Genomic DNA, 27,686 nt, shown 5'->3' on the forward strand with positions numbered 1-27,686 from the left:
TACCTTTAAGTGCCTCGCAACAGCGTCTATTGTAATGTTATGTAATGTTTACTTTTGTAATGTGTCCTGTTTCTCCATGGCATCCTATCCTCAATTCAGCAGTTGGGATTTGGATGCTCAGGAGGGTGGACCCACGGTACGTGGGCTCCAGTAAATATGCAATAAATGTATATTTTACCTGAACTTTGACTGCTTCCATAGTGCATCTTTGTACTTAACATATTTGGCGACGACTGATGAACCTGCAGAAGCCCATCGTCTAATTTTGCCCACATTTCTGCTGTTTTCGTCTTACTTTCCCGCTGCTCGGCACTTCCACCCAGTGACAGACCCTGCCAGACATTCAGTTTTGGATCATTTTCGGCACGTTCCTGGAAAGGGGCGACCACTCGGTCCCCCCGAACTTATGGCAGAGTACCTCGATCCCCCCGGGAAGCCATTTTGGGTGGGAGGCGCGTCTCGGCTGGTATGCCCGAAGCGGCGTAGCCGGGGCGCGCTCTTTCCCGCCCTGGAGTGGGCTGGCCTAGACACTGACGCAGCTGGCCACGCCCTCGGGGCCGGCAGGGGCGGGTTTACGCCCGCCCTGAAGACGGATAAAAAGGGACGCAAGACCGGAAGACATCCTCTTGTTCCTGTGCTCTGAAGCTGCACCAACTCGCTGCACGTGAGCTCGAGACGGAACGAAGAGCCAATTTTGAGCGTTTTAATCTTTCTTTTTGTCTTCTAGATACTTGGTCGGAAAGATGCCCAGGCAAGGTGCGAAGAGAATGACGACGGATCAGATGGTTCGGGTCCTCATGAAGGAGATGGCCGAACTAAGAAAGCAGGTGGCGGAGCGAGATGGGGAAGGGGGATCGGGGCGTCCATCGGCTGGAGCAGCCCCTGGAGGGAGAGCCAAGAGGCCTAGAAGGGGACCAGCCGGGGGAGATGTCCCGATTCCCTGTACCCCGCTCGAGGCGCCAACCCCGGTACCGGAGGGGAACCCGATTCCCGTCGTGGTCACCCCGACATCCACTGAGGATATGCCTCCCGAGTTGGCGGCACAGCTAGCAGCGTGGTTGGGCGACAGTAGCGAGGGCGCCACGGCTGCCGAGGCACAAGTACTGATGAAACAGTTGCGCGAGAAGCGAGATGCAGCCAAGGTGCCCGCGCCGGCTGCAGTGATAGACAAACCGCAGGCCCCGGTTGCGACCACGGAAGCAGCGTCCGGTGCAGGTAAGCGGCCATTGCCGATCGCGAGGGATGAGTCAGCACCCTCTCGTAGAGAAAAGTTGGGGCAACATGTTCCTTTGGCAATAAAGGAAAAGATTTGGGCGGGGGAATATGTGAACATTTTCTCCTTGCTTGTTGATCATTATGAGGTGGAGCATGTTAAAGGTCAGAAGGATCTGATGAATCCGAGTGTTTGGCGCGCAAAAATGGCCGCCTTTAAAGTGAATGAGAATATTGGTAATTGGGGCAATGCATGGGGAATTTTTACGTCGATCTTAGGGGAACGTAGGCCCGAATTGCTTTCTGAGTTACCGATTTATCAGTCACGAATTATGGGGTACTCGACGGCTCACCAGGGTAACCATTGGTTCTGTTATGATAATCTCTTTAGGAAAGCGAAGGAGCATAACAAAAGTTTAACCTGGGACTGTTATGATTCTCTGACATGGGATAAAATGAAAGAGTCAGGAATGTTGAAAATGCCGTTGGTGGGGAGCAATGTTGGCGAGTCCTCCCGCCAATATGCGGGGACGCCCTTTCGGTCAGGTACGAGTACCGACGACTACTCGAGATCTGCCAGTAATACAGGGAAAAGGGGTTTCTGCTTCAATTTCAACAAAGGTAAATGTAATAGGCCACAGGGATTGTGTAAATTCAAGCACGAGTGTAGTGGTTGCGGTTCGTCCCATCCTGAGTCCTCGTGCAGAGCCAAAACGGGTGAGAATGGGGGTAGGGGAGGCGCCAAACAGGTCTAATATAGTCCGAGGGGCGCCTTTACCAACCCCGATTGATACCTTGGCGATGATTCCCTGGCTCAGTGAATACCCAGATCGTACTTCTGCTGGATTGTTGCGAAACGGTTTTTCATATGGTTTCCGCATTCCGGTGGGGGACTTTCAGGGTGTCGGGATATGCAAAAATCAACTTTCCGTCCTGCAGCATACGGCTGTAGTGCAGGGTAAGATCTGGAAAGAGGTTATCAGGGGTCGTGTCGCCGGCCCGTTTACTGTGCCTCCGGTGCTGAATTTTGTTTGTTCTCCTTTAGGGGTGGTCCCCAAGAAGGACCCGGGTGAGTTCCGACTGATTCATAATTTGTCAGCCCCACGTGGTCTTTCTGTAAATGATGCAATTGACCCAGAAGTGTGTTCGGTGCGGTACGCATCCTTCGATGAGGCCGTAGCCATTTTGAATCGCCTGGGGCCCGGGGCGCTGATGGCGAAGTCAGATATCGAGTCAGCGTTCCGGTTGCTCCCGGTACACCCGGACGATCAGCGTCTCCTAGGTTTTAATTTTCAAGGTTGTTATTACATGGATAAGTGTATGCCGATGGGGTGCTCTATATCTTGTGCTTATTTCGAGAAATTCAGTAGTTTTCTGCAATGGGTCTTCACAAAGAAGACGGGTTTCCAACATGTAATGCATTACCTTGATGATTTTCTGTTCCTGGGGCCAGCCGGGGATATTGAATGTGGTTGGGCCTTGGCCGAATTTTGTGTATTAATGAAACAGTTTGGTGTGCCATTGGCACCTGGTAAGACGGTGGGTCCTACGACTTGCCTCGAGTTTCTGGGGATCGAGTTAGACTCCAGAGAAGGTTGTTTTCGTTTGCCAACTGACAAAGTGTTAAAGTTCAGGGCAAGCCTGCAAGAGTGTTTAAATGGATCTAAAATTACGCTGCATCAGTTATAGCAGTTGGTGGGACAGTTGAATTTTGCCCTTAGAGTTATACCGATGGCCCGCCCCTTTTCTCGGTCAATTGCCCAAGCTATGGTCGGCATAAAGGAGGGCCATCACCGCACGAAACTATCTGCTGAGGTCCGCCAGGACGTGCGTATTTGGTTAGCATTTCTGGCGGACTTCAATGGTCGAGTCATATGGAACAAACCAGCCGTATCCTCTGAGGAGCTGGGGCTATGGACAGATGCAGCAGGTAGCACAGGTTTTGGTGCCATCTTCGGCACAAAATGGTCAGCACAAAGGTGGCCGACGTGGTGGCACGACAATGGTCTGACAAGTAATATTGCTTTCTTGGAACTTTTTCCCATTTTTGTGGCCTTGAGAACCTGGCCAGAAGGGTTCAAGGATCACTCTGTGATATTTTGGTCCGACAATATGACTGTGGTTGAGTGCGTCAATAGTCAGGCAGCACGATGTAAGCTGATTTTAAGACTACTCAAAGAGATTGTTTTGTTGTGCATGCAACTAAATGTGCTGTTCAGAGCAAAACATGTCCCAGGGGTACAGAATCAGGCGGCTGATGCACTGTCTCGTTTTCATATGCAGGCTTTCTCGGGCTTCCTTCCCTCAGCGGACCCAGAGCCGGCACCCTTCCCCGAAGCTCTTTGGTCTCTCGGTGCCCCGAACTTCGTCACCTCGTGGGAGAGAGTCTAGCACCACGGACGAGGAAGGCATACGAAGGGGCGTTTAGGTCCTATTTAGCCTTCTTGGGGACTGATAGAGAGGAGCTTTGGGGCCATGAGGAATGGGTGGTGAATTTCCTGATGTCCTTACATAGGGCTGGGAAATCTGTGGCTACGGCTCAGAGGCATCGTGCTTCTATTTCCTTTTTTGCCAGGGCTCATAGTATCCAGGACCCGACAGCGTCTTTCGTTGTACAGAAAGCGCTGCGTGGGTGGCAACGCCTTGAGGGTCGCAGAGTGGATGAGAGGCGCCCGATAGGTTTGGATAGGTTGGCCCAGTTGTTGGCTACACTCCCTGCCACATGTTCATCTCCTTTTGAGGCGGTGTTGTTCCGAGCCGCTTTTACGCTAGCATTTCACGGGGCGATGCGAGTAAGCGAACTGGTGGCAAGGAACAAACAGGATGTGGCGGGGGGTTTGTGCCAAGAACACGTTCAGATCAGAGAAGAGGCAATGACGGTCTCCTTTGTCAAGTCCAAGACCGATCAAGATGGGAGGGGTGACTGCATAATCATACGCAGGATTCCCGGGTCCTCCATATGCCCGGTAAAGTGTTTAGAAGATTACCTAGCACGAAGGGTGGCAGTATGGGGGGGGACCTTGTTGAGACACGCGGACGCCACCCCACTGACGAGGTTTCAGTTTCAGCGGGTGCTTGCGATGTCAATTGCCGCTGCGGGCTTGAACCCGGGCGAGTTTGGGACCCATTCCTTTCGGATAGGGGCTGCTACAGAAGCTACAGCCAGGGGTCTTAATGTTGAACAAGTGAAACGAGTGGGGCGTTGGTCCTCCAATTGTTATAAGAGGTATGTGCGGTTACACATGTTGTGAAGATGTAATGATGTACTCACGCCTCTTGTTTTTGTTTGGTTTTCAGTTGCGCAAGCCTACGAGGCGGGGCGGACTGTGCAGTCGACCCAACACCGGGCCAGCGGTCAGACATCACCGGCTGTGAAAGAGGAGGTGTGGGTCGTGGGCCACTCATACGTGAGGCGTGCCGCGGACGTATTCAAAGCAGGTGACATGATTCACGTAGCTGGGGAATACGGGTACAGGGTGTCCTTCTACGGAAGAGGCGGTCTCTGTATTGACCAGTTTCAAGCATATTTTGAAGATTTGTTAGGGCGGACGAGGTCACCGCCGTCTATAGTCATAGTGCATCTAGGGGGCAATGATTTGGTCAACACCGGTAGACGACTTCTCCTGGAGGCAATGCTTTCCACTGTAAGTTGGTTGGCGAGGAGAGTTCCGGGGTGCACAATTGCGTGGTCCCATATGATCCCACGAAAGGTGTGGCGGGGGGCTATTTCTGTTCCTGCTTTGAATCACTCTGTTAGGAAGCTTAATAACAAAGTGGGTAGGTTGTTCCGTTCCGGGACATTGCATTCGATTCCGCATGGATGTATTAATGGTGACAGTGTGTATTCGGGGGATGGTGTGCATTTGTCTCGGGTGGGGAATGAGTTACTCATAGTAGACTTCCTAGCATGGTTAAAAACGTTGAAGCATGACCTTTAGGTAGGAGCTTTGTGGGGGGTCCGGATAGCCGGTCAACTATCCGGACCTGTGGCGGTAAGGTCATGATCGGTGAGCAGTAATTGGAAGATCCCTATGAGTGGGCGTCACCCAACACGGATGGGAGCGCTCGGGAGAGGTGGCCATTGGCCCCTCAACGGGGAGGCGGTCCTGTCTAAGGAGAGGCCGCCGGAAGGAAAGGAAAGGCGGTCAAGGCCCCTTCCTGTGTAGGAGGGGTTACAGCCCCCTCTTGGGGAATTTCCCGGGGCCAGTGACGTCTGCGACGGCAGATGTGGTAAGTTGTGTGGGGTTTGGGGGGAGGTCTACGCTACCTTCTAGATACTCACACGAGTCCTTGAACGACCTTTAAGTGGCGTCGAGTTTATTGGGGCCCCCGACAAGTCAAAGGGAAATTGGTAGTTGCACGTGGGGTACGCCTCAGTGCTGTCGCCCCTCCCAAGTGGGGGGGGTATTTCTGGTTAGGGATCTTGACACCGGTTACGACCTTGCCGTTGGCCCTTAAACGTTAGGATGTACAATTTCATTATTTCAAGAAAATGTTTTGCAGGTTGGTAGTTCGGCTAGGAGAACCTCTGTATTAGAGAATCTGTTAAGGTTAGCCAAACATCGCAATGTGGTTATGAAATTGTACATTAATATGAACTGTTTAACGTTTGAATTTTGTTTTAATAAATACGGCCGGGGAGGGTCACTCCCTCCCTCTTCCAAAAACTTCAAGAACTGTTTCCGGTTTCCCTCCTTTTGGGGATTGTGTTGAGAGGGGGTGGCGGGTATCTCAGCCATATGGAAAGGGGCGACCACTCGGTCCCCCCGAACTTATGGCAGAGTACCTCGATCCCCCCGGGAAGCCATTTTGGGCGGGAGGCGCGTCTCGGCTGGTATGCCCGAAGCGGCGTAGCCGGGGCGCGCTCTTTCCCGCCCTGGAGTGGGCTGGCCTAGACACTGACGCAGCTGGCCACGCCCTCGGGGCAGGCAGGGGCGGGTTTACGCCCGCCCTGAAGACGGATAAAAAGGGACGCAAGACCGGAAGACATCCTCTTGTTCCTGTGCTCTGAAGCTGCACCTCCTCGCTGCACGTGAGCTCGAGACGGAACGAAGAGCCAATTTTGACCCACCCACCAGCCCCTGAGGACAGCTAGTTGTTTTAAGATGGTTCGATAATTCTAATTTTTCGTTTACAGGTTGTAGTATTATCATGTTGATATTGAGGTGTAATAAAGTTGAACGTTTCTATGTATGTTCCGTGATTAAAGATATTCAGTTTGTCCGTTGGTATTATCATGTTGATATTGAGTGTGTAATAAAGTTGGACGAATTTTGTATGTTCTGTGATTAAAGATATTCTGTTTTTGTGTCCGTTATAAGCATGCTTATTCGGGTCATAGTGGCCAATGGATTGTTGGTTTAGGTAGCATTGTCGTATTTATTTGGTAGGCGGTAAGGTCATGATCGGTGAGCAGTAATTGGAAGATCCCTATGAGTGGGCGTCACCCAACACGGATGGGAGCGCTCGGGAGAGGTGGCCATTGGCCCCTCAACGGGGAGGCGGTCCTGTCTAAGGAGAGGCCGCCGGAAGGAAAGGAAAGGCGGTCAAGGCCCCTTCCTGTGTAGGAGGGGTTACAGCCCCCTCTTGGGGAATTTCCCGGGGCCAGTGACGTCTGCGACGGCAGATGTGGTAAGTTGTGTGGGGTTTGGGGGGAGGTCTACGCTACCTTCTAGATACTCACACGAGTCCTCGAACGACCTTTAAGTGGCGTCGAGTTTATTGGGGCCCCCGACAAGTCAAAGGGAAATTGGTAGTTGCACGTGGGGTACGCCTCAGTGCTGTCGCCCCTCCCAAGTGGGGGGGTATTTCTGGTTAGGGATCTTGACACCGGTTACGACCTTGCCGTTGGCCCTTAAACGTTAGGATGTACAATTTCATTATTTCAAGAAAATGTTTTGCAGGTTGGTAGTTCGGCTAGGAGAACCTCTGTATTAGAGAATCTGTTAAGGTTAGCCAAACATCGCAATGTGGTTATGAAATTGTACATTAATATGAACTGTTTAACGTTTGAATTTTGTTTTAATAAATACGGCCGGGGAGGGTCACTCCCTCCCTCTTCCAAAAACTTCAAGAACTGTTTCCGGTTTCCCTCCTTTTGGGGATTGTGTTGAGAGGGGGTGGCGGGTATCTCAGCCATATTCCCCTACGTTCGTCTATTCAGAATGAGGTGCATGCGCACCTGTTGTTATTCACCCGACACTCGGCAGGGAGTTCTCCGATGTGCTGTGTCACTTCTAAATAGCGGCCATCTTGGTTTGGGCAATATTCTTGAGTTTTCAATTTGATTATCTTTTAGTCAGCTGTTTCTGGCATCGTGACTGAGTCAACAGATTTTCTGCATTTACCTCGTATTTATATACTTGGATCAAACCATTTAAGGTACTTGTTTTTATTCCTTGTTGAGTCACATTATGTCTGGTATTCAGCAAATTGGCCAGCCATTTCTTCAAAATCTAGGTAGACCACCTCAATATTGGAAAAATGCTTTAACTCTTTTGAAAATTATTTGGTCACTATTGATGTTGAAAAGTTCACAACAAGAAGAAAAAAAATGCTATTCTTTATAGTAATTTGGATGATGAGGGTCAGTAAATCTTTGACAACCTACCTGTTTCCATACCATCTGACTGCGATGACTGGAAGGAATTTATGGAGGCAATTACAAGGTTAAAAAACACATTTATTGAACAACCTACCATCCTATTAGAAAAATGTAATTTTAACAAAAGGAAACAGTCTCAGGAAGAGTCCATTGGGGGGTTTATTTCCGCACTCAGACTTCTTGCTGCAAAATGCAAGTTTGGAACCACTTTGGACACTTATATCAGGGATCAAATCCCTTTTGGATACAACTCTAGAAAAATATAGGAATGTTTACTCTAATTTCGTGATCCCACCTTGGGTTGAAGTGAGGGATATGGCTAAAGCTATAGAACGTTCCATTATTTTGAGTAAATGTATCTCAGCTGACCTCAAATCACAGCTTGTGAAAATTCAAGTTTTAGATTCTATTCATGTTTTGTCTTATAGAGGTAAAAACAACAGATTTCCACAGAAAAGGAATGTGACACATTGTTACACATGTGGTTCTAATTCCAATCTTGACAACCATGCTTCCTGTCCAGCTGTTGGGAAAAGGTGCACCAAATGCAACAAAATGGGACTTTTTCTTAGTGTCTGCAAGAGTGCAGGGGATACTCTTCGGATTGGTTCTGTTGATAAAGCCTCCGTTACAGAGGACTGTTCACAGGACTTGTCTAGAGTGGTCCTTACACTTGATGTAGACCCTGTGGATGTGAAACCTGTGAATGGTTTGTTTTGTGATGTACACATTCGTGAAATTAAGCTTGATATGATGGCTGATTCGGGAGCTCCCATCACTATTGTTTCCGATACATTGTATGATTAAATGTGGGCTAAAACTAAACCTTTGAACACTCCTGATGTATTCCCCAAAGCATATGGTGAGCAGGATATAGATATGGCCGGTTTCTTTATTGATAGTCTGAAATGCATACGCAGGGAGACAAATACAAAAATTAACCCTGGGCATCAAGCTCTTCTACGCCGGCGGAGTTTTAGGAGTTTTGCCAACTTCGCACTCTGTTGGGAATGCGGAGCTCAGGAAAAACTCCAACTATGCAGCACAGCGCAGGTAGCCCCTGTCTACCCACGCCCAAGAGTAGGAAATAAACACTTACCTGCTCTGGCGCCTCTGGACTGCCCTCCTCCTCGCCGTGCTCTTTTCTCCTCGCCAGTCACAAACTCTAGTTTGTTTGTCATGGTAGGACTGCGACCAGCAAGGACGGTGAGGAGGAGTAGAGACCACGGCAAGGAGGCGGGCAGCCTGGAGACGCCAGGGCAGGTAAGTGTTTCTTTCCTATTTTGAAATGTATATTGTAGGTGGAGCGGAGTCCCACAGAGTTTTTTTCCAACTCCGTGGAACTCCGCGCCGTGGCACTTTGCCAACTTCACCCACCCTTAACAAAAATATATGTTGCTAAAAAGGGGAAACGAATTGTAGGATGGCAAGACCTAGCAAGGTTAAATCTTATGGTTGTTCCTGGTTTACCTAATCCAGTTAGGGTGAATGATGTGCAGAAAGCATCGACTGACAGCTGTGATGGCTGTATATTATCGCAAGTAATGCATACTTTTGCAGAGGTTTTGACCAACAAAATTGTCATCATTCACAAATTTGAACATGGAATAAAAAAATTTTTTAAATGCCATTCCTATTTTGCACAAGGTTAGACTTGTACCTTTGTCGGTCAGGTCTGAACTGAAAACTTTACTTGGGAAACTAGTTAAAGAAGAGAAAATTTCACAAACAGATTCTTCAGAGTGGGTAAGTCCCCTCGTTATAATAAGAAAAAAAGATGAGGATATTAGGCTCTGTGCAGACTTGCGCACCCTTAACAATAAATGTGGTGCTTGATTGCCACCTATTGCCCAAGATAAAGGATTTCCTGTCAAACATAAGTGATGCTAAGTTTTTCTCTTTATTAGACCTTAGCTCCGCATATCACCTGATCCTGCTTGCTGCAGATTCGCAAGACCTCACAATGTTTTTCACTCCTATTTGGAGCTTATAAATTCCTACGGTTTCCTTTTGGTCTTGCGTCTAGAGCGAGTGTGTTTTAGAAAATGATGGATACCATTTTAGCTGATATACCAGGAACACAAGCTTACCAAGATGACAATTTAATCTTTTCAAATATGAATACAGATTTTAAGCACACACTGCATAAAGTGCTGGAGGTATTTAAGGAAATAGGTATCACCCTGAAACCTAAAAAGAATCATCTACTTAAAAGGGAGACTATTTAGGTCATCATATATCCTGTTGTGGTATACATCCTACATTTTTTTGGTACAGGCCATACAGGGTGTAACTCCTCCTCATGATAAGGACCCCTTGAAATCTTTCCTGTGCATAAGTAAATGTTATTCTAAATGTATTCAAGGATATGCCATGATTGTACACAAAAGATACAGTTTGTCTGGGATGATGTAGCTGAACAAGCTTTTGCAAGAGTCAAGTCTGTAATCATGAATGCACTAGCTTTATCAGCATTTAAACCTGACTGCAAATGTATTGTAACTGCTGATGCAAGTTAAACTGGGATAGGCGCTGTCTCTTCCCAATTTTTGGATTACAGAGAACATACTGTGGCCTTTGCCTCCCGCTCATTGAAAACACCAGAATGACATTACAGCACAATTGAGAGGGTGGCGTTGGCTTGCTCTTGAGCCATTAAAAAGTTTAAAAGTTGACTTGGCATGAGTGTAAATTTTTTCACAGACCATAAGCCCCTTATTCACTTACTCAACAATAATGGCTCAGCAAAAGCCTCAGTAAGATTAGTCAGACTACTCTCACGCTTACAGGAGTACAATTTAAAAACTGACTACATCCCTGGGGGCAAAAACTCGAGGGCAGATTTTATTATAAAGAATGCCTCTCCAGAATGTTGACTCTACTGAGGAGCTTGAGGATGTGGTGGCTACTTTGGAAGATATTTTAAGTACCTCTGATCTGGTTTCACATGAAGAATTGTTGTCTGCTTTTAAAGATGATACGTTTTTATTATTAGTAATGGGATTAGCAGCGGCGGCCGGCACAGGCAAATGCCGTGGGGTAGAGGTGGGTTTGGGGAGAGTCGACAGACGATAGAATAGGTATAATTAAATAAATAAGTAATACCTATTCCGTCTGCTTTCCCCCCCACCCCGCCGTGCCCTGCCCTGCCCCATCGCGCTTACCTGAGCTAGCCACTGCTGAGAATTTGTCAAAAAAAGTTGGCCAAAGGAAATCATTAGATGTCCCATTCAGTCCTTTGTCGCATATGCCAAGTGAACTTTCAATTGTTGATAGAATTCTCTCACGCAACAATGTCACAGTTCCTCCAACTGCAGTTAGAGCCAAACTCTCTCAAGCTGCTTCCCAGGGTCATCTAGGGGTAGGAGTCACTTGCAAAAACCTAAGCAGTTTGTTGGTCGCCTGCTGTGGATTCTCAAGCTGCTAATTGGATCTCTTCTTGCAACACTTGTTTACTTTCAGATAAACACTGGCTCACCCATCACATTCCTTCATACACAGCTTCTTTTCCTGAGGAACCCTGGTCAAAAGTGGCATTAGACTTTGCATGACCTTTTGATTTACTACCCTCAGCCAAGAAGTTTGTACTGAGTCTAAGTAGATTACTTTTCTAAATGGGTGTTCTTTGATTTTGTCCCAGCTGCAAGTACTTCATTTGTTATATGAATTTCGACAAGATTTTTTAAAATGAAGGACTACTAACAATTTGGTCATCAACAATGGGACTCACTTTGTCTCTTATCAGATGAACTAATTTGTTCATAATCGTCAAATCAGACATTTGAGGGTGGCGTTGTACTCGCCGACCTTGTATGCACTGGTGGAAAAAATGAAAAAATGAACAAGTTCCTAAAAGAAGGGATATAATCAGCATTGGCTAACGGGGTTCGTCCAGATTGGCTAAAATTACAACATTATGCCTATAGAAAAAATGTGTCAGCGTGGTATAGCGAAATTGGCAAAAGAAAGGGTTGATGCGGCTCAGATGAAGCATGAAGCATAAAATGTATTCTAACAGTACGCATGGTGTAAAAAGCATTGAATTTAAGCTCAATGATTGGGTTGTGGTCAAACGACCTACCAGAGTAAAAAAAAGGTAATCCGTATTTTCTAGTCCTTTTCAAATTTCCAAAGTTTCAACTGGTTCACTTTTACTGAATGGCAGAGGTTGGTGGAGCAAGAGAGCTCTTGTCAGTTTGACTCCTGCACAAGCTCATAAAATTTGTGGGCACAAAGGTCAGGACAACGAGGTCTGGTTTGTCTTGGAAGGCAATAGCCATTTTTCTGAAGTATCTCAACCTGCTTCTTTAGTTTATATTTCAGTATCAAGTACAGACTTGGAGCTCACTAAATCTACTTCAACTGGTATTTCAAGTGAAAGTCTTCACTGTACTGGGTGGTTTTAACTTTCACCTGGAGATGGTAACTAATCCTGACTCGAACAAATGGATTGACTGTTCTTGCAGTTTGGGCCATTTCCTGCAAGTGGATGAGTCTACCCACATGGTTAGTCACACTGTGGATGGGATTTTTTCAAATGATGATTAGAATTTGATAAACCACTTCCTTTGCTATGGTCGGACCATAATGCAGTGTTTTTTAAGTTAATTGGACTCCGGCAAAGCCTCGTCCAGAACTCCTCTGAAGTCCCTATAGCTATCTGAACATGGCGTAGGGTCTCTAAAGGGGAGTTGGAGGCCACTCTGAGCAAGCATAGCCCACCTCTGGACCCTGATATAAATGTATCGTTTAGCAATCTTAAGAGTTGGATTGACTCTGCTCTGACCCAGCTTGCTCCTGTAAAAACGGTCACCACCCATCTAAAGCAACCTCTGCACCTTGGTACACTCCCAGAATTAAAGATCCGTAAACAAAAAAAGTAGAGCTGCGGAACATCTATAGAGAAAGGGGTGTGATCCTGTAGCTAAAGCTAATTACTCCATTATTTACAAAAAGTATTATACTCAGACTAACATCCCAAAAACCCAATTCTTTTCTGCAAGAATAAGAACTGCCAAAACCTCCTCATCTGGGCTGTAAAACAATTACCACTTACTAACTTGAAACAGGGCTCTGCCTATAGTATTGATCAAAACGGCTGAAACAACTTAGCAGACTTTTTAAAAAACAAAATAGAGTGCATTTATGACAAAATTCTCTTCTACCAGATTCGCAGAAGATCTAAATCTTGTCCCCAATACCAATGCTGTCAATGTTCCAGAGATAACTCAGTCAGGGAGATCAAGGAGTTGTGGGCCCCTGTGTAATTTTTCACTTCTTTTGGAGGACCACGAAATGTGGATCCCCATCTGACCCTTGCCCGCCATTTACTTGGCATATGCTGCAGAATCAAATTGCAATCAACCTCACCAAACTTTTGAATCAGATATTAGAGACAGAATGTTATCCGATAACCTGGAAGCAAGCCTCTGTTCTACCTATACTAAAAATAAATGAAATAAAAAAATACAATCTCGATCCAGCTGTCACTAAAAACTATCGGCCAATTTCTCAACTGCCTTTTCCGGCCAAAATCCTTGATAAGGCAGTGAAGAAGGAACTCACAACATGGTTTTAGAGCTCATCACTCTACAGAGTCTGTGCTGGCTGTGGCCTGAAAAGAAATCCGAAGGCTACTGGCTGAGACGAGCCAAGTGGCTCTAATTCTTCTTGACATCTCAGTTGTGTTTGATATAGTTTACCATGAGGTTCCTATCAACCGGCTTGAGAGAATCAGTATAGGAGGTGCAGCTCTTGACCTCCTCAGCCCCTTCCTAACAAACAGAGTACAAGGGGTTGAACTGAATGGCTTTAAATTCAAAAAAATTCTCTCTTCCCTGCGGAGTGCTTCAAGGGTCCTACCTGTCCCCGGTGCTTTTAACATCTATATTACTTAGTTTTTCGAGCTTATTCAATCATTTAGCCTATTGGCTGTCTCCAATGCCAATAATACCCAAATTGTAGTATCTATACTGGAAGATGAGGGTCTCACAGCCTTAAACCTGACTCACTGCTCAACCCAGGTACCTATTTGGATGCAGAAGAATTTTCTAGAATTGAATATTGAGAAAACTGAAGTGATTCTTTTTGGCAGAAACGCTGATTTTTGGAATTCGACTTAGTGGCCAGCAGATTTCAGCCGACTACCTACTACTATTTCCAAGGTAAAAAAATATTGGAGTGATTTTCGAAGATCAGCTCAGTTTTTCTGAGCAGGTGAACCATATCACTTCCTCCTACTTTTATATTATCAGATTATTAATTATTGATAAAAGTTTTTCCATTTATCCCTCTGGACCTCCAAAAGACTGCCATGGTTGCTCTTATCCTCTCTAGGATTGGTTATTGCAATGCTTTGTATTTAGGTACAACAAAAAGCTCATTAGCTAAATTACAATCATTGCAAAATGCTGTAGCTCGGCTGCTCTTGAAAGTGCCAAAATTCTGTTCCATTACCAAAGAAATACGGGCCCATCCTTGGTTACAGGTAATTTAGATTCAAATCTCTCTGCTTTATTCACAGCGCTCTGTATGAAAAGGGTCCTCATGATCATTGGGAAACCTTCTTTTGGTAATGGCCCAATGAGCCTTATGGTCTTCTTTAGCCTAGCTAATAGAAGTCCCTAAGATAAAGAAATATAGATGGGAAGCAGGAGTTTGCGCTACATTGGCTGTAAAGTCTGGAATTCTCATCCATTTGTCTCGAGATCTCAATCCAGTCTGTCCTGCTTTAGGAAACTGCTCAAAACTTGGCCTTCTGTATCAAACTTAAAGTAAGATGAGCAGATGATTTTTACTACCTGTTCTGAGGTATGCCGTAAGCACTAAGACACCTGGCATTTGCACGCTTAATAAAAGTTTTACTTACTTTACTTACTTACTTACTGTCATCATGATGAGCCTGTTAGTGATACTGAATTCATTAGTGATACTAGGAGCTCTCGCAATACCTCCATGCCCGTGAAGTATACAGGTTTAAACATGTATTGAATTTTTTTCTGTTTATTTATTATAAAAGGGAAGAATTATGTAGTGGTAGCCTAGAGTTTATACAAGTAGTCCTTCATTAGTGTTAACACCTTTATGTGTCTCGCAACAGTTTAGTTTGTAATGTTATGTAATGTTTATTTTTGTAATGTGTTCTGTTTCTCCAAGCTCATGCACTGCATTCCTTCTTCTAGGCATCCAACCTCCAATTTAGCATTTGTGATTTGGATGGTCAGGAGGCTGGATCTGCGGGACGTGGGCTCCTGTAAATATACAATCAACGTACGTTTTACATGAACTTTGACTGCTTCCCTGGTAGATCTTTGTACACAAAAGGCGTGCTCACAAACAGTTCCATTGCATAGATTTCGAAACAATGCAGTAAAAAGGGTTCCCGCTATCATTCAAACTGAGGTATCACAACAAGTGCATCAATTCATTTTATAAGGATGACTGTATAGGAATTTTACAAGTTGTTGCCAAAGACAGTAATGACGAGTCTCTGGGAGCACCACATCCATAGCCTCTGGTGAATGACCACATTATACAGACGTTACTGAAAGTTACGTAGACAACATGTAACTATTATACAGTTTTCCATTTAACTAATCAGAGTGAATGCACTCAACAATTTAAGCAAACAAAGTCCGCAGAGTTTATATCCCATTTGACAAATCCTTTTAAACACATGTTGCTACCATAGTTCTTCGTATAGCTACAAAAGTTCTTCACCTACACTAAAATATAAGCACATACTTTTCAAATCCTCAGAGGTTGTATACTCACCGGAAGTCTTCTCAGTCCCACAAAGTAAGTATAGGACAGCGTGTATTGTGAAGCATGGCACCAATTCATCTCAACATTGCTTGGTCAGCTTGCATGATGGGGGTGAATCTATAAGGAGGTCTACAAAAACATTTAAAAAAAGATTTCAGTAAAGAGTGAGCTGGAACATGTAGAGTTAAATATTTGAGAATCAAAGAAAGAAGCCAAGATGTGACACAAAAGGTAAGAAATCTATATAAATGAATGACAGAAGATAAAAAGCAAAGTTAAGACAACTGGTCAACTATGGGACAGAAAAACAAACTGAAGAATCGAAAGGTAAAGGCAGATAGTGCCAGTAAAGAAAAATGAGAGAGAAAAGTAAGGAAGTTACCAGCTAAACACAGTGAAACTGTATCATTTGACAAATGCCTGAAAACTAATTAGTTTGTTTCCGCGTGATGCTAGTAAATCGTTGCAAGTAGAAGAAATGTCCATGTTTGTGACAAATATTGTGTCACAGATCTGAATTTCGAAGTCATAAAAAGAAATAGTTGCTGTTTTCTGGAGATGAAACAACAGTGTGTTTTTGCAACACAAGTTGTGTTGTTGTTGTTGTGGCTTCGCCATGAATCCTCTGTGCTTATCATTTTCCTTCTACTAATATGTTTGGGTTCTTCATAGCCCTCACGCCTTGATATACCTCCTTAAAAAAAATAGTTGTCCATAGACTTTCATTTCTGATTTGTGTTTTTGTATCATTAAAGAAGTAATTTTGCTTAGGTAGACTTTGCTAATCCTGGCTAAATTTTTCAGGGCAATATTTTTAAAAATGGCGGATGTGTTGTATTGATGATGTTATATTTCAAGAGCCATGAGCCCTATACACTTCATTTTGGTGTCAAAACATAGAGTTTGGGGGTCAAGTAGTCTTATAGAGACAGAAAATAATGCCTCAGAGCAACCCTTCTGCCATTTTCTAAAATGGTGGCTCTATAATTTTGTATTTTAGCCATCATATTAGTAATTAATTTTAGTATTGTTTTTGTTTCAGGTTTTCCATTGATTCAAATTTGTAAACATGAGCAAAGCAGCTGAAAACAGAATGTGCTAACTACTAAATCTGAGTACTTCTTCAACAAAGACAAATGTGTCATTGGCTAAACTAACCTGAAAGAAAAGCGAACATCAACTGCTGCTGGACAGAAGAAAGTTCAAGATGCTGCAGAAATATGGCAAGACTAAGTTCACAAAAGACTGAAAAATGTTTTTATCTGCAGCTAGTTTCTTCCAAGATGAAGTTTTCAGCTGAGTAGTTAATCTGAACAGTGGGGTGAATGTACTTGCAACAAATTTGTATGCCCAATAGAACTGCATGTGTGCGGACCTATACAAATACGAATGTACAATGAGCTCCAAGCAGCAACATAACCACCAGCCTTCAGTTAAGTTTGCACTCTTTGGAAAAGTAAATTTAGTTTAATGGCACTCTTGAGTGCTGGCTAAGGGTTCACACTCAGTGAGATCACAGAAGTAATGGACAACATTGATGAAACTGTATTGATCCATAATAATAAAATTAAGATTTTTCTGGTGAGAATGTACAATGACAGAATGTGTTTTTGTCAGTCTAACAAAAAGAATGAGACACTTAAGTTATTCTCAGCTGATTTAACTCCTGAAATTCTTGCTGCCAAAATAAGATCACAGGATGCAGTAAAATCAGCAGGAACCATTTAAAGAAATTTCATGAATAATTTAGATTTTGGACTTAATGACAACTTTTGTGATACCCCAGAGCTCAGCAAATGTGAGTCAACAAGAACACCTGATGTTGTCTTAACATTTTTACATCTTTTAACCGCAGCAAAACAAAACTGTTACGAACTAAATTTCTTGAGTTCGGAACAGAAGCCGACAGCATTGATGATGCCTTTGATGATATAAGCAAAGAGGAAGACAATCTCAAGAACCGACAGGCTTATATTGTACAAATGTACAGTCTTTTTCAAATCATGTTTTATTATTTACATCATGGCAAAAAGACAGCTCTGCTACACATAATGATTGTCCACGCAAATGATGACAATTGCAAAAGTATTGAGCTAATAACTTCAATGAATTGGATTGGTCTATCAACAAGTTATAATGACATAGTACGGAGCAGATCTTGTGAATCCGAAAGCAAATCATTTTCAAGTTGCTTTACCAGGAAAGGCTTTACAATTGCTACTCTTGATAATTTTGAAGACAGCTCTTCTTTGTCTGGAAAATCCAGCACACATGATACTGCCATGGTGCTTTTTTGAGAGTGTACTGATGAATTAGCTGCTGGGAAACAAGCTGTGTTAGCTGTAGGCACAAAAAAATAAAGCTGCAAAATTATATCACAACTGCCTTGCCAACAAGTGCAACATCACTACAAGCCATCAACTCGTCCAAGTCTACCAGAAAGTTTCAAAGTGGTTGAGGGCATGGATCTAATTCTACATGATGCTGCAGTTCGCGAAGCTGTTTTAACTGGATTTATCATATTGCTTACTGGGGCAGACTGAAGGATGAAAAAAAGCCGGTTCCTCAGTGGGCTGGAATTCATGCTCTGATCTCCCAGAATACCATCTCACTGAAGAAGGTTGGATGTTTACCAGTAATACCATCTCCAGTCACAAACTACGCAACAGTATACACAGTTCTAAAACAAATACAGCCTTTCCTGACAATTTTCTGTGTTAGGTCTCGTCTATTCCACCCCGTAGGGATGGTAGGCGAAATTTATAGTAAGGCTTCCGAATCGAATATTCTACCCAACTGCGGATCACGTACTGTTCCTGTGAGCCAGGCGCGTGCACAGGAATTCGCTCCTCCTACCGCTCCCACAAAGCAAGACAAGACAAGAACATCAAAGCGACCGCGGCCGCTCTGATTCCATTTGCCACCAGCCACTTCACGCGCTCCGCAGGTCATAAACAGGACCATCTGCTCGTGAATCGGAATGCAGACATGGTTGCCCAGCCCCCCTCCCAGCGCTGCCTTTCCTCTGCCATTCTATGGTTTCCAATACGTCTCACTAAAACCTAGTTATCTATGTTGAAGTTTTTTTTTTTTTTTTTAGGGGACTTGTTTGCATGTTTTGACGTGGCTGAGTGGGAAACAAATCGTTTCTCTTTTATTGCAGAAGCAACCTTTCAAATATGTGTCACAGCTTGATAGTGTAAACCCCTTTTGTTGTAAAAAGGAGTTTGGTCACTTCGCCATGCAAGCCTTCTCAGTATAAGCACTAGGGGCCAGATGTAGGTGGCCATTTACCGACCGGTAATGGCCGATTTTGGCCGTTACCGACCGGTAAATGGTCATTTGTGATGTAGGGGCCCTATTTTACCGATTCGGTAAATTTACCGAATCAGTAAATTTACAGAATCAGGAAAAATACTGAATCGGTATTTTTACCGATTCGGTAATTTGCAGATGTAGGTGGGACCCTTCTCAGTCCCACAGGCCTTACAGAATCGGTATTTTACCACCCAATCCAATTGGGTGGTAAAATACCGAATCCAGGTGTGCATGCACATGTGTGCATGCACACCTATGCCATGTGACAGACAGACATGCCCTTAGGGCATGTCTGTGTGCCACATGGTACACGTGCCTTAATTCGGGGTGCTAGAGGGTGTCAAAGTGACACCCCCTGCACCCTTGCAACATTCGGTATTTACCGAATCGGTAAATACCGATTCAGTAATGCCCATTGATTCCTATGGGCTTCAATGCCCATAGGAATCAATGGGCATTACCGAATCGGTATTTACCGATTCGGCAAATACCGATTCTTACAGAATCGGTAATTCAATTACCGATTCTACCTACATCTCCCCCTTCTATTTTACCGATTCATAAGTACCAAATCGGTAAAATTCGGTATTTATGAATCGGTAAAATATGCTTACCTACATCTGGCCCTATGTGTACAAAGGACATTGCCAAATTGCGTTTGTATTCCCGTCTGTGCAGATTGTGTACCACCGGGTAAACTGTTAGGATTATTTGTTTAAATTTTTAACCTGAATAAAAAGTTAAACTTTGCTCTGCTTTTTTGGGGTCCGAGTCTGAGCACAGTAAACAATGCTTCATTGCAATCTAGGATTTGCTGAAATGCACGACACCATCTCATGTCAGTTCTTGAATGTCCAGAACGCTGAACCTTCACACTGGGTGGTCCAAATTCCCCCGCCCCGTCAGCCTCTTTACCCCGGAGCTCCCTTCACACTGGGAGTTCCAAATACCCACGCCCACCTCTCTTCCCCGGAGCTCCAAGCCTTGCCTCGCCACAGTCCGTGGCTCTCTGCCTCCTCCCTGCCTTGACTGTGAAATCCTGTGCCGGGTGGCACCACTGACTATGCTTACTCGCCATGCCTGTGACTGAGCTGCTGTTCTGTGTCCGACACACCCGCCTGCTTTCAGTGCCTGTTCTAAATGTGCACACAGTCCACTGCGTGGAACGCCCTGATCGACGCACACGCCTGCTTTCAGTGCCTGTCTCATATACATACACAATTCATTCACTGCTTGTAACTCTCTGCCCGATGCTCCCGCCTGCTTTCAGTGCCGGTCTCATATACATACACAGTTCATTCACTGCTTGTAACTCTCTGCCCTACGCACCCGCCTGCTTTCAGTGCCTGTCCCTAATGTGTACACATTTCACGGCTTGTAACTCCGCGCTCGACACACCTGCCTGCTTTCAGTGCCTGTCTCATATACATGCACAGTTTACTGCTTGTAACTCTGTGCTCTACACACCCACCTGCTTTCAGTGCCTGTCTCATATACATGCACAGTTCACTGCTTGTAACTCCGCGCTCGACACACCCGCCTGCTTTCAGTGCCTGTCTCGTATACAGGCACAGTTCACTGCTTGTAACTCCGGGATCGACGCTTTCAGTGCCTGTCCAAATGTGCACAGTTCATTCACTGCTTGTAACTCTGCCCTACGCACCCGCCTGCTTTCAGTGCCTTTCCCAAATGTGTACATATTTCAACGCTTGTAACTCCGCCCTCCACACACCCGCCTGCTTTCAATGCCTGTCCCAAATGTGTACACATTTCACTGCTTGTAACAACATGTCCAACGAACCCACCTGCTTTCAGTGCCTGTCTCATATACAAATAGTTCACTGCTTGTGATTCTCTGCCCGACACACCCGCCTGCTTTCAGTGCCTGTTGCTCACCCTTTAATGTAAATGGGCCAAAGAATACATGTTTATATCGATTACCCTGTCCGCTACAGCACTTCATAAAGCACTCTTAACTTTAAGTCTTATCACCACGACCTTTCCCACACTTATAACCGACCACAAATACAGTATAATATACACACATGGGAGTGAAGCAAAGACACTGGCTGCGTGGGGTTGTGCAAGTTCTTCCGGAAGCTGCATTGACATCCATAAAGTAAAGGTAACATGGTATTTCTCCTTACAAAAGAATCTATTCCCACCAGCCAGCGGCCTCTTCTTATAGTCCAGTGGTGGAAAGAGAAGGTAGCCAGCTTCAGCTGTGGGGGTTGTGGGTAGGGTTTTCTTTGGCTAAACCTACTGACAAGTTGAGTCTCGTGGTCTGTCGGTCAGCATTGCTGAGGCCATTACAGAAAAACACAGTTTCAACCAAAGTTAAATGAAGGCTTTGTAGACACAGCTTATGTCCCCTTCTGAAGAAGCCTGAAGCGAATTCCAGTAAAATGTTGAGACGTCTGGCCATGGCACACTTACGCAGGCGTTGTTGTGCAGCAGCTAAAAACATTTTCGTAATCTAGTCTATAGACACCTTATATCCAGCCAAGACTGGTTTTCACCATCTACATAGTATTTAATCAGTTGTGTTCTCCTGTTAGATGGTATGAAAGGAGAGACCGGTGGTGCTATCCTACTGCTGATCATATTAGACTTGGGGAGTGCTCAATATAGTCAGTCATCCATGCCATTTGATAAACGAGAGTACAATATCTTAACATGCTACAGGTCTCATTCCATCCTTTCTGTCATGTCAGCAGGACATTTTCTTCCCTCCATTTGGATCTAATTTTCTGACAGAGTGGGAGGTCAAATTGTCTCGGCACATTTACTTTAATATACATCTTCTCAACTTCTTATTTTTTCACTGTGATTCATCCATATTCTTTTTTCCATTGTTCTGTTTTCATGGTTCCATGGCTGCGTTGTCTTCCCTGCACTTCTTGTTTTCTGTGTCATGGAGCATAGCTATTTGTTTACTGATGTTGGTTTACCTCGTTCTATGCTCACTGATTAACAGCTGAACTTTGGAGTTTCGTTCCTACAGCTGTTGTTTCTCTCTGCAATTTCTCGTTGCCAGTTTTCTCTACCTCCAATTCCTAATTTTTAGGTCGAGCCTAATCCATCCCGTAGGGATGGTGGGCGAGATTACAGTAAGGCTTTCAAAATATTTCCCCAAACTGCGGATCGCGTACAGTTCATGTGACCACAACCACGCGACCGTGCTCACGCGCCGCGCTCCGCTGCCACTTCAGCTTACCAGGCTGCACACCCCCTCACTCTCCATATGCTCGCTCTCGCGCCTTTCCTTAGATCTCCCCCGCATCAGACTTGAAAGGAATGCGCTCCACCGCCCCTACCACAGCAATGCCGAGAGCTTGTTTTAACACTGAAACACAGCCAAAACAAACACGCCATTTTCATTTTAGAAAATGTAAACCTGGGCTCAAAAACTAAGCAAACTATTTGTAGTTGCCTGTGTCCAAATTGGCTGTAAAAGGTCCCACACACTGAGTGACTCCTTGGGACCTTGTGAATCTAACAGTCTACCAGTAGGCACAATATGATCCACAACCCGCACCCACTTTAGGCAGAACATGTGTGTAATGATTAGAAAACTTTCAAAAGCAATGATCCACGTATAGAGAACTACGCGGAGTTACCCGTTCAATGTGCCAAACGCTTGGTATCATCGATCAAAACTCGCCCAACTGAGCAGCTATTAAAGGTAAACACGTGCCCACAGGGCTCAGTCAGTTATGACCTGGGCACCCGAGTCTTTCGATTCTGCAGATGGCTCGATCACAGTGCCTCTCCTGGTGGCCACCATGTTTTACATTCGGCTCCTCCCACTAATGACGTTCTCTGGGAACATGCGCCAGTATCAAGCTTTCTTCTGTGCACGAAATTCACACCACGCGGATCATCGTTTGCCGTCGACGTACAATCAATCGTCATCACGCTGCAAACACGCATTTGATTCTTGATATCAATCGCTAGCTGCATCAGTCTCTGATCCCGTCTCTTCCCTGTATTGGGTAAACTACTCTCCCTAGTGCCTGCACTGGGTAAACTACTCCCCCTTGTTTCTTAACTGCCACTGGGTTAGCTAGGTCTGGGCTTGAAACAGGTTTTGCCTGACCTTAAGATGCCCGCTTCTTTGACCCGTGCCTATCCCTCAAGATGGACTGTCTGTTAGGGTGCTTGCTGTAAGTCTTCGCTTGGTAGTACAGAGTTGCCGGTTGCATTGCTAGGCCCGGAAACATTGACATTACAAAAGATATCTAAACCCGTTTGTACAAAATGACGGTGTGGGTTCACTGGGTTTGCGTTGGAAAGTTCCTGAAAGCAGCACAAAGTTACACTATGCGCTACTTTGCGTAAAGAGTTCATTTTATGGGTGATACTTGGAGGTTTCAATTCAACGACCAATGGGTTTTATCACAAATCCCTATCTTCCGTCATTCGCAGAGAGTGATTTGCATTAAACACACACACACCCACACACACCCCACCACACACAACCTCACACACACAACTCCACACACAACCCCCCACACACAACCCCACACACACAACCCAAGACACAACCCCACTAACACACAACTCCACACAAACACACAACCCCACACAAACACACAACCCCACACACAAACACACAACCCACCCCCCACATACACAACCCCCCACACACAACCACACCCCCCCACACACACACCCCACACACATAACCCCCCACACACACCCACATCCCTCCCACACACACACACGCACAAACACACCCACACACACACAACCCCACACACACCCACACACAACCCCACACACACACATAACCCCCACAAAACCCCCCACACACAACCCACCACATACACAACCCACCACACAAACAACCCCACCACACACACAACCCCACCACACACACAACCCCCCCCACACACAAAGCCCCACACACACACACACAAAACCCCCCACACACAACCCCCCCCACACACACAACCCACACACAACCCCCACACACACACAACCCCCCCACACACACCCCCAACACACCCACACACACAGCCCCACACACAACCCCATACACACAACCCCACACACAACCCCACACACACATCCCCCCACACACACGACCCGCCACACAGACCCCCCCACACACAACCCACCACACACACAACCCCACCACACACACACAACCCCACCACACACACACAACCCCACCACACACAGAATTCCACCACACAAAACCCCCCCACACACACACCCACTCACACAACCGCACACACACAACCCCACACACACAACCCCACATACACACACCACCCCTACACACACACCCACACCCCGGCCACACACACACACACAACCCCACCACACACACAACCCCACCACACACACAACCACACACACACACACACACAACCCCACACACACAACCCCCCCACACACACAACCCCACATACAACCCCCCACACACACACACAACCCCCCCACACACACCCCCAAACACACAACCTCACACACACACACCCCCACACACACCCCACACACACACAACCCCACACACATACAACCCCACACACCCCCACCACCCCACCCACACCCCCACACACACACCCACACACACCCCCACACACCCCCACACACAACCCCACACACACAACCGTCCACACACACTCAACCCCCCACACACACAACCCCACACACACAACCCACCACACACACAACCCCACCCCACACACGCAACCCCCACACACACACCCACACACACTGTGCCCCACACTACTTTAGGCCACACACACTGCACACTCACACACTGCGCACTCACACACTGCGCACTCACACACTGCGCACTCACACATTGTGCACTCACACTACTTTAGGCCAGACACACTGAGCCCACACACTACTTAGGCCACACACACTGCGCCCTCACACTACTTTAGTCCTCACACACTACGCCCTCACACTACTTTAGGACACACACACTGCGCCCTCACACTATTTTAGGCCACACACACTGCGCCCTCACACTACTTTAGGCCACACACACTGAGCCCTCACACTACTTTAGGCCACACACACTACGCCCTCACACTACTTTAGGACACACACACTGCGCCCTCACACTATTTTAGGCCACACACACTGCGCCCTCACACTACTTTAGGCCACACACACTGAGCCCTCACACTACTTTAGGCCACACACACTACGCCCTCACACTACTTTAGGCCACACACACTGTGACCTCACACACTGCTCCCTCCCACACTGCTCCCTCACATACTCTGCACCCTCACACACTCTGCACCCTCACACAAAATTACACTCTACTGAATACAACATACACTCCACACAATACCACTCAATGCCACATAGTTCTATGCTACATAATAACACTGCGATCAACGCAACATACACTCCAAATACCACCAAGTGCCACATAATTACACACCACATAATTACACTCTACTGAATGCAACACACACTCCACACAATACCACTCAGTGTCACATAATTATATGCTACATAATTACAATGCAACATACACTGCAAACAATACCACTCAGTGCCACATAATGACACGCCCCACAATTACACTCTACTGAATACAACATACACTCCTCATAATACCACTCAGTGCCACATAATTATATGCTACATAATTACACTGCGCTCAATGCAACATACACACCAAATCCCACTCAGTGCCACATAATTGCATGCCTATCTATCGCCCTCACTCTATCTATCTAATGCCCTCACTCTATCTATCACCCTCACTCTATCTATCACCCTCACTCTATCTATTGCCCTCACTCTATCTATTGCCTTCACTTTATCTATTGCCCTCACTCTATCTATTGCCCTCACTCTATCGCCCTCACTCTATCTATCTATCGCCCTCACTCTAACTATCTATCGCCCTCACTCTATCTATCACCCTCACTCTATCTATCGCCCTCACTCTATCTATTGCCCTCACTCTATCTATCTATCACCCTCACTCTATCTATCTATCGCCCTCACTCTATCTATCTATCGCCCTCACTCTATCTATCTGTTGCCCTCTATCTATCTGTTGCCCTCTATCTATCTGTCTATCGCCCTCTATCCATCTATCTATCGCCCTCTATCTATCTATCTATCTATCTATCTATCTATCTATCTATCTATCTATCTATCTATCTATCTATCTATCTATCTATCTCTCTATCTATCTATCTATCAATACATCTAAGTCACGTAAATACAACACATATTGCATTACAAATGCTATAGGTGTCACATTTGCGAAAGTTATAGCTATTGGCATTGTAAATGACAAAGCTATTAATTTCGCTATTTTCAAACAAACACATAAATAAAAAAATTGTCATTTACAATACCAATAGCTCAAACTTTCCTAATGCGAGACCTATTGCATTGGAAATGCTTGTTTTATTTGTAGCTGACATTTTTGTGAGCGATACAGTAGAATTTGATGACCTTTATCCATGGTGCACTTCATTCAAAAGACATAATGCAAATCCATACAATGTTCAATACACTCAGTCCAAAATCAGAAAACCTGAAAACCAAGTTTGTTGCAAAGATTGTGAAGAAACATCAGAACTTTGCAAGTACTGGGGAAATGTTTTACGTCTGATAGCTCTAGTGACAAACTTGGTGCAGGCTGATCAGGAAGGTGATTGGGAGCTGCATGTGAAGATTGTGGAGTCACTGATTACTGTATTCCACAAATTTGATTGCGTAAACTACCTGAGATATGGAACTGGTATTTAGAAAGAGTGAAGAAGTTAGAGGTGGAAAAACCATACCTCTAAATTTATTTATTTATTTATTTATTTTTGCAATTTGTAAAGCGCAACGTCTGCCCATAGAAAACTCATCCAAAGAAATTTTGTGGTGAAAGACAGAGAGGGAAGGTTCAATGTTGTGGTGAAAAGTGAATGTGTTACTCAATGACAGCTAGTTTACCATGAAGTCCTTTCTTTTTGCAATGTTTTCAGAGAGATGACGAAGTCAAAATTAATGGGCCATCGTGACACTGTTCCTCACCACAGATTTGTGGGAAAGAGAAGTTAGAGTTTTAATAAACATGTTGACAGCCTTCTTCATTTCATTCAGCAGCAAGGAAACCCCTGTTACAGGCAACTTTGCAGTGCTGCAAACAATAATTGACAAATACGTCACCTTGAAGTCGCATGTCGTGTGGACCATAGAATGGACAGAGTGATGCTCTGGAGAAAACTTTGAAAAATGGGCATTCCGGAAAATCTCCTGTATCTGATAACATCACTATATTCAGGGACATGGTGTCAAGTCCAAATGGGGAGGGAGAAGAGTCTTACTAGCCCAATAGCTACACCTAATGGCCTTCGGCAAGGGTGCCTTTTAAAGCCCCAATACTGTTCTCTCTATATCTAAGTGACCTGCAAGAAAGCTTCAAACAGGTTAGCAACTTTCCACCGAAAATCGCCTCTCATAAAATTAACATCATGGTGTACGCAGACTACGTAGTCATCTTAGATCTAACTCCATTTGGTCTAAAAAAGGAACTTGCAAGCACTTGCTAAATACACTGAAGGAAATTACCTTATACCGAATACTTCTGAAACAAAAATTGTCCAGTTTTCAGGAAGTAAACAATACGGTAAATACAACTGGTCCCTAGGGGGGAAACCGTTTGAAGTAGTAAAGGAATATACATACCTAGGGAGAATATTTGCACAATCCTTGCAAAACTTGCCTCACCTGCAGAACCTGGGCCGTAAAGTTGACACCCACATGGGCGCACTCCTACACTTATACGCCTCCACTGGCC

General features: G+C 45.2%; 1 protein-coding gene across 8 annotated transcripts in view; it reads right to left on the reverse strand.

Moving 5' to 3' along the window:
• The window catches only part of FLT3LG (fms related receptor tyrosine kinase 3 ligand), a 740,120-nt gene that overhangs the window by 697,484 nt on the left and 14,950 nt on the right, over positions 1-27,686 (reverse strand). For all 8 annotated transcript variants that reach the window (XM_086930225.1, XM_086930221.1, XM_086930219.1 and 5 more), the window contains exon 2: positions 15,590-15,709. Coding sequence is in view for 5 of the 8 variants with exons in the window: in XM_086930221.1 (XP_086786347.1) it covers positions 15,590-15,658 (69 nt within the window). In the remaining 3 variants the exon portion in view is untranslated. The remainder of the gene's footprint in view (positions 1-15,589; positions 15,710-27,686) is intronic.

Source organism: Lissotriton vulgaris, chromosome 7, assembly GCF_964263255.1.
Source record: "Lissotriton vulgaris chromosome 7, aLisVul1.2, whole genome shotgun sequence".
In the NCBI taxonomy this organism is placed as follows: Eukaryota; Metazoa; Chordata; class Amphibia; order Caudata; family Salamandridae; genus Lissotriton; species Lissotriton vulgaris.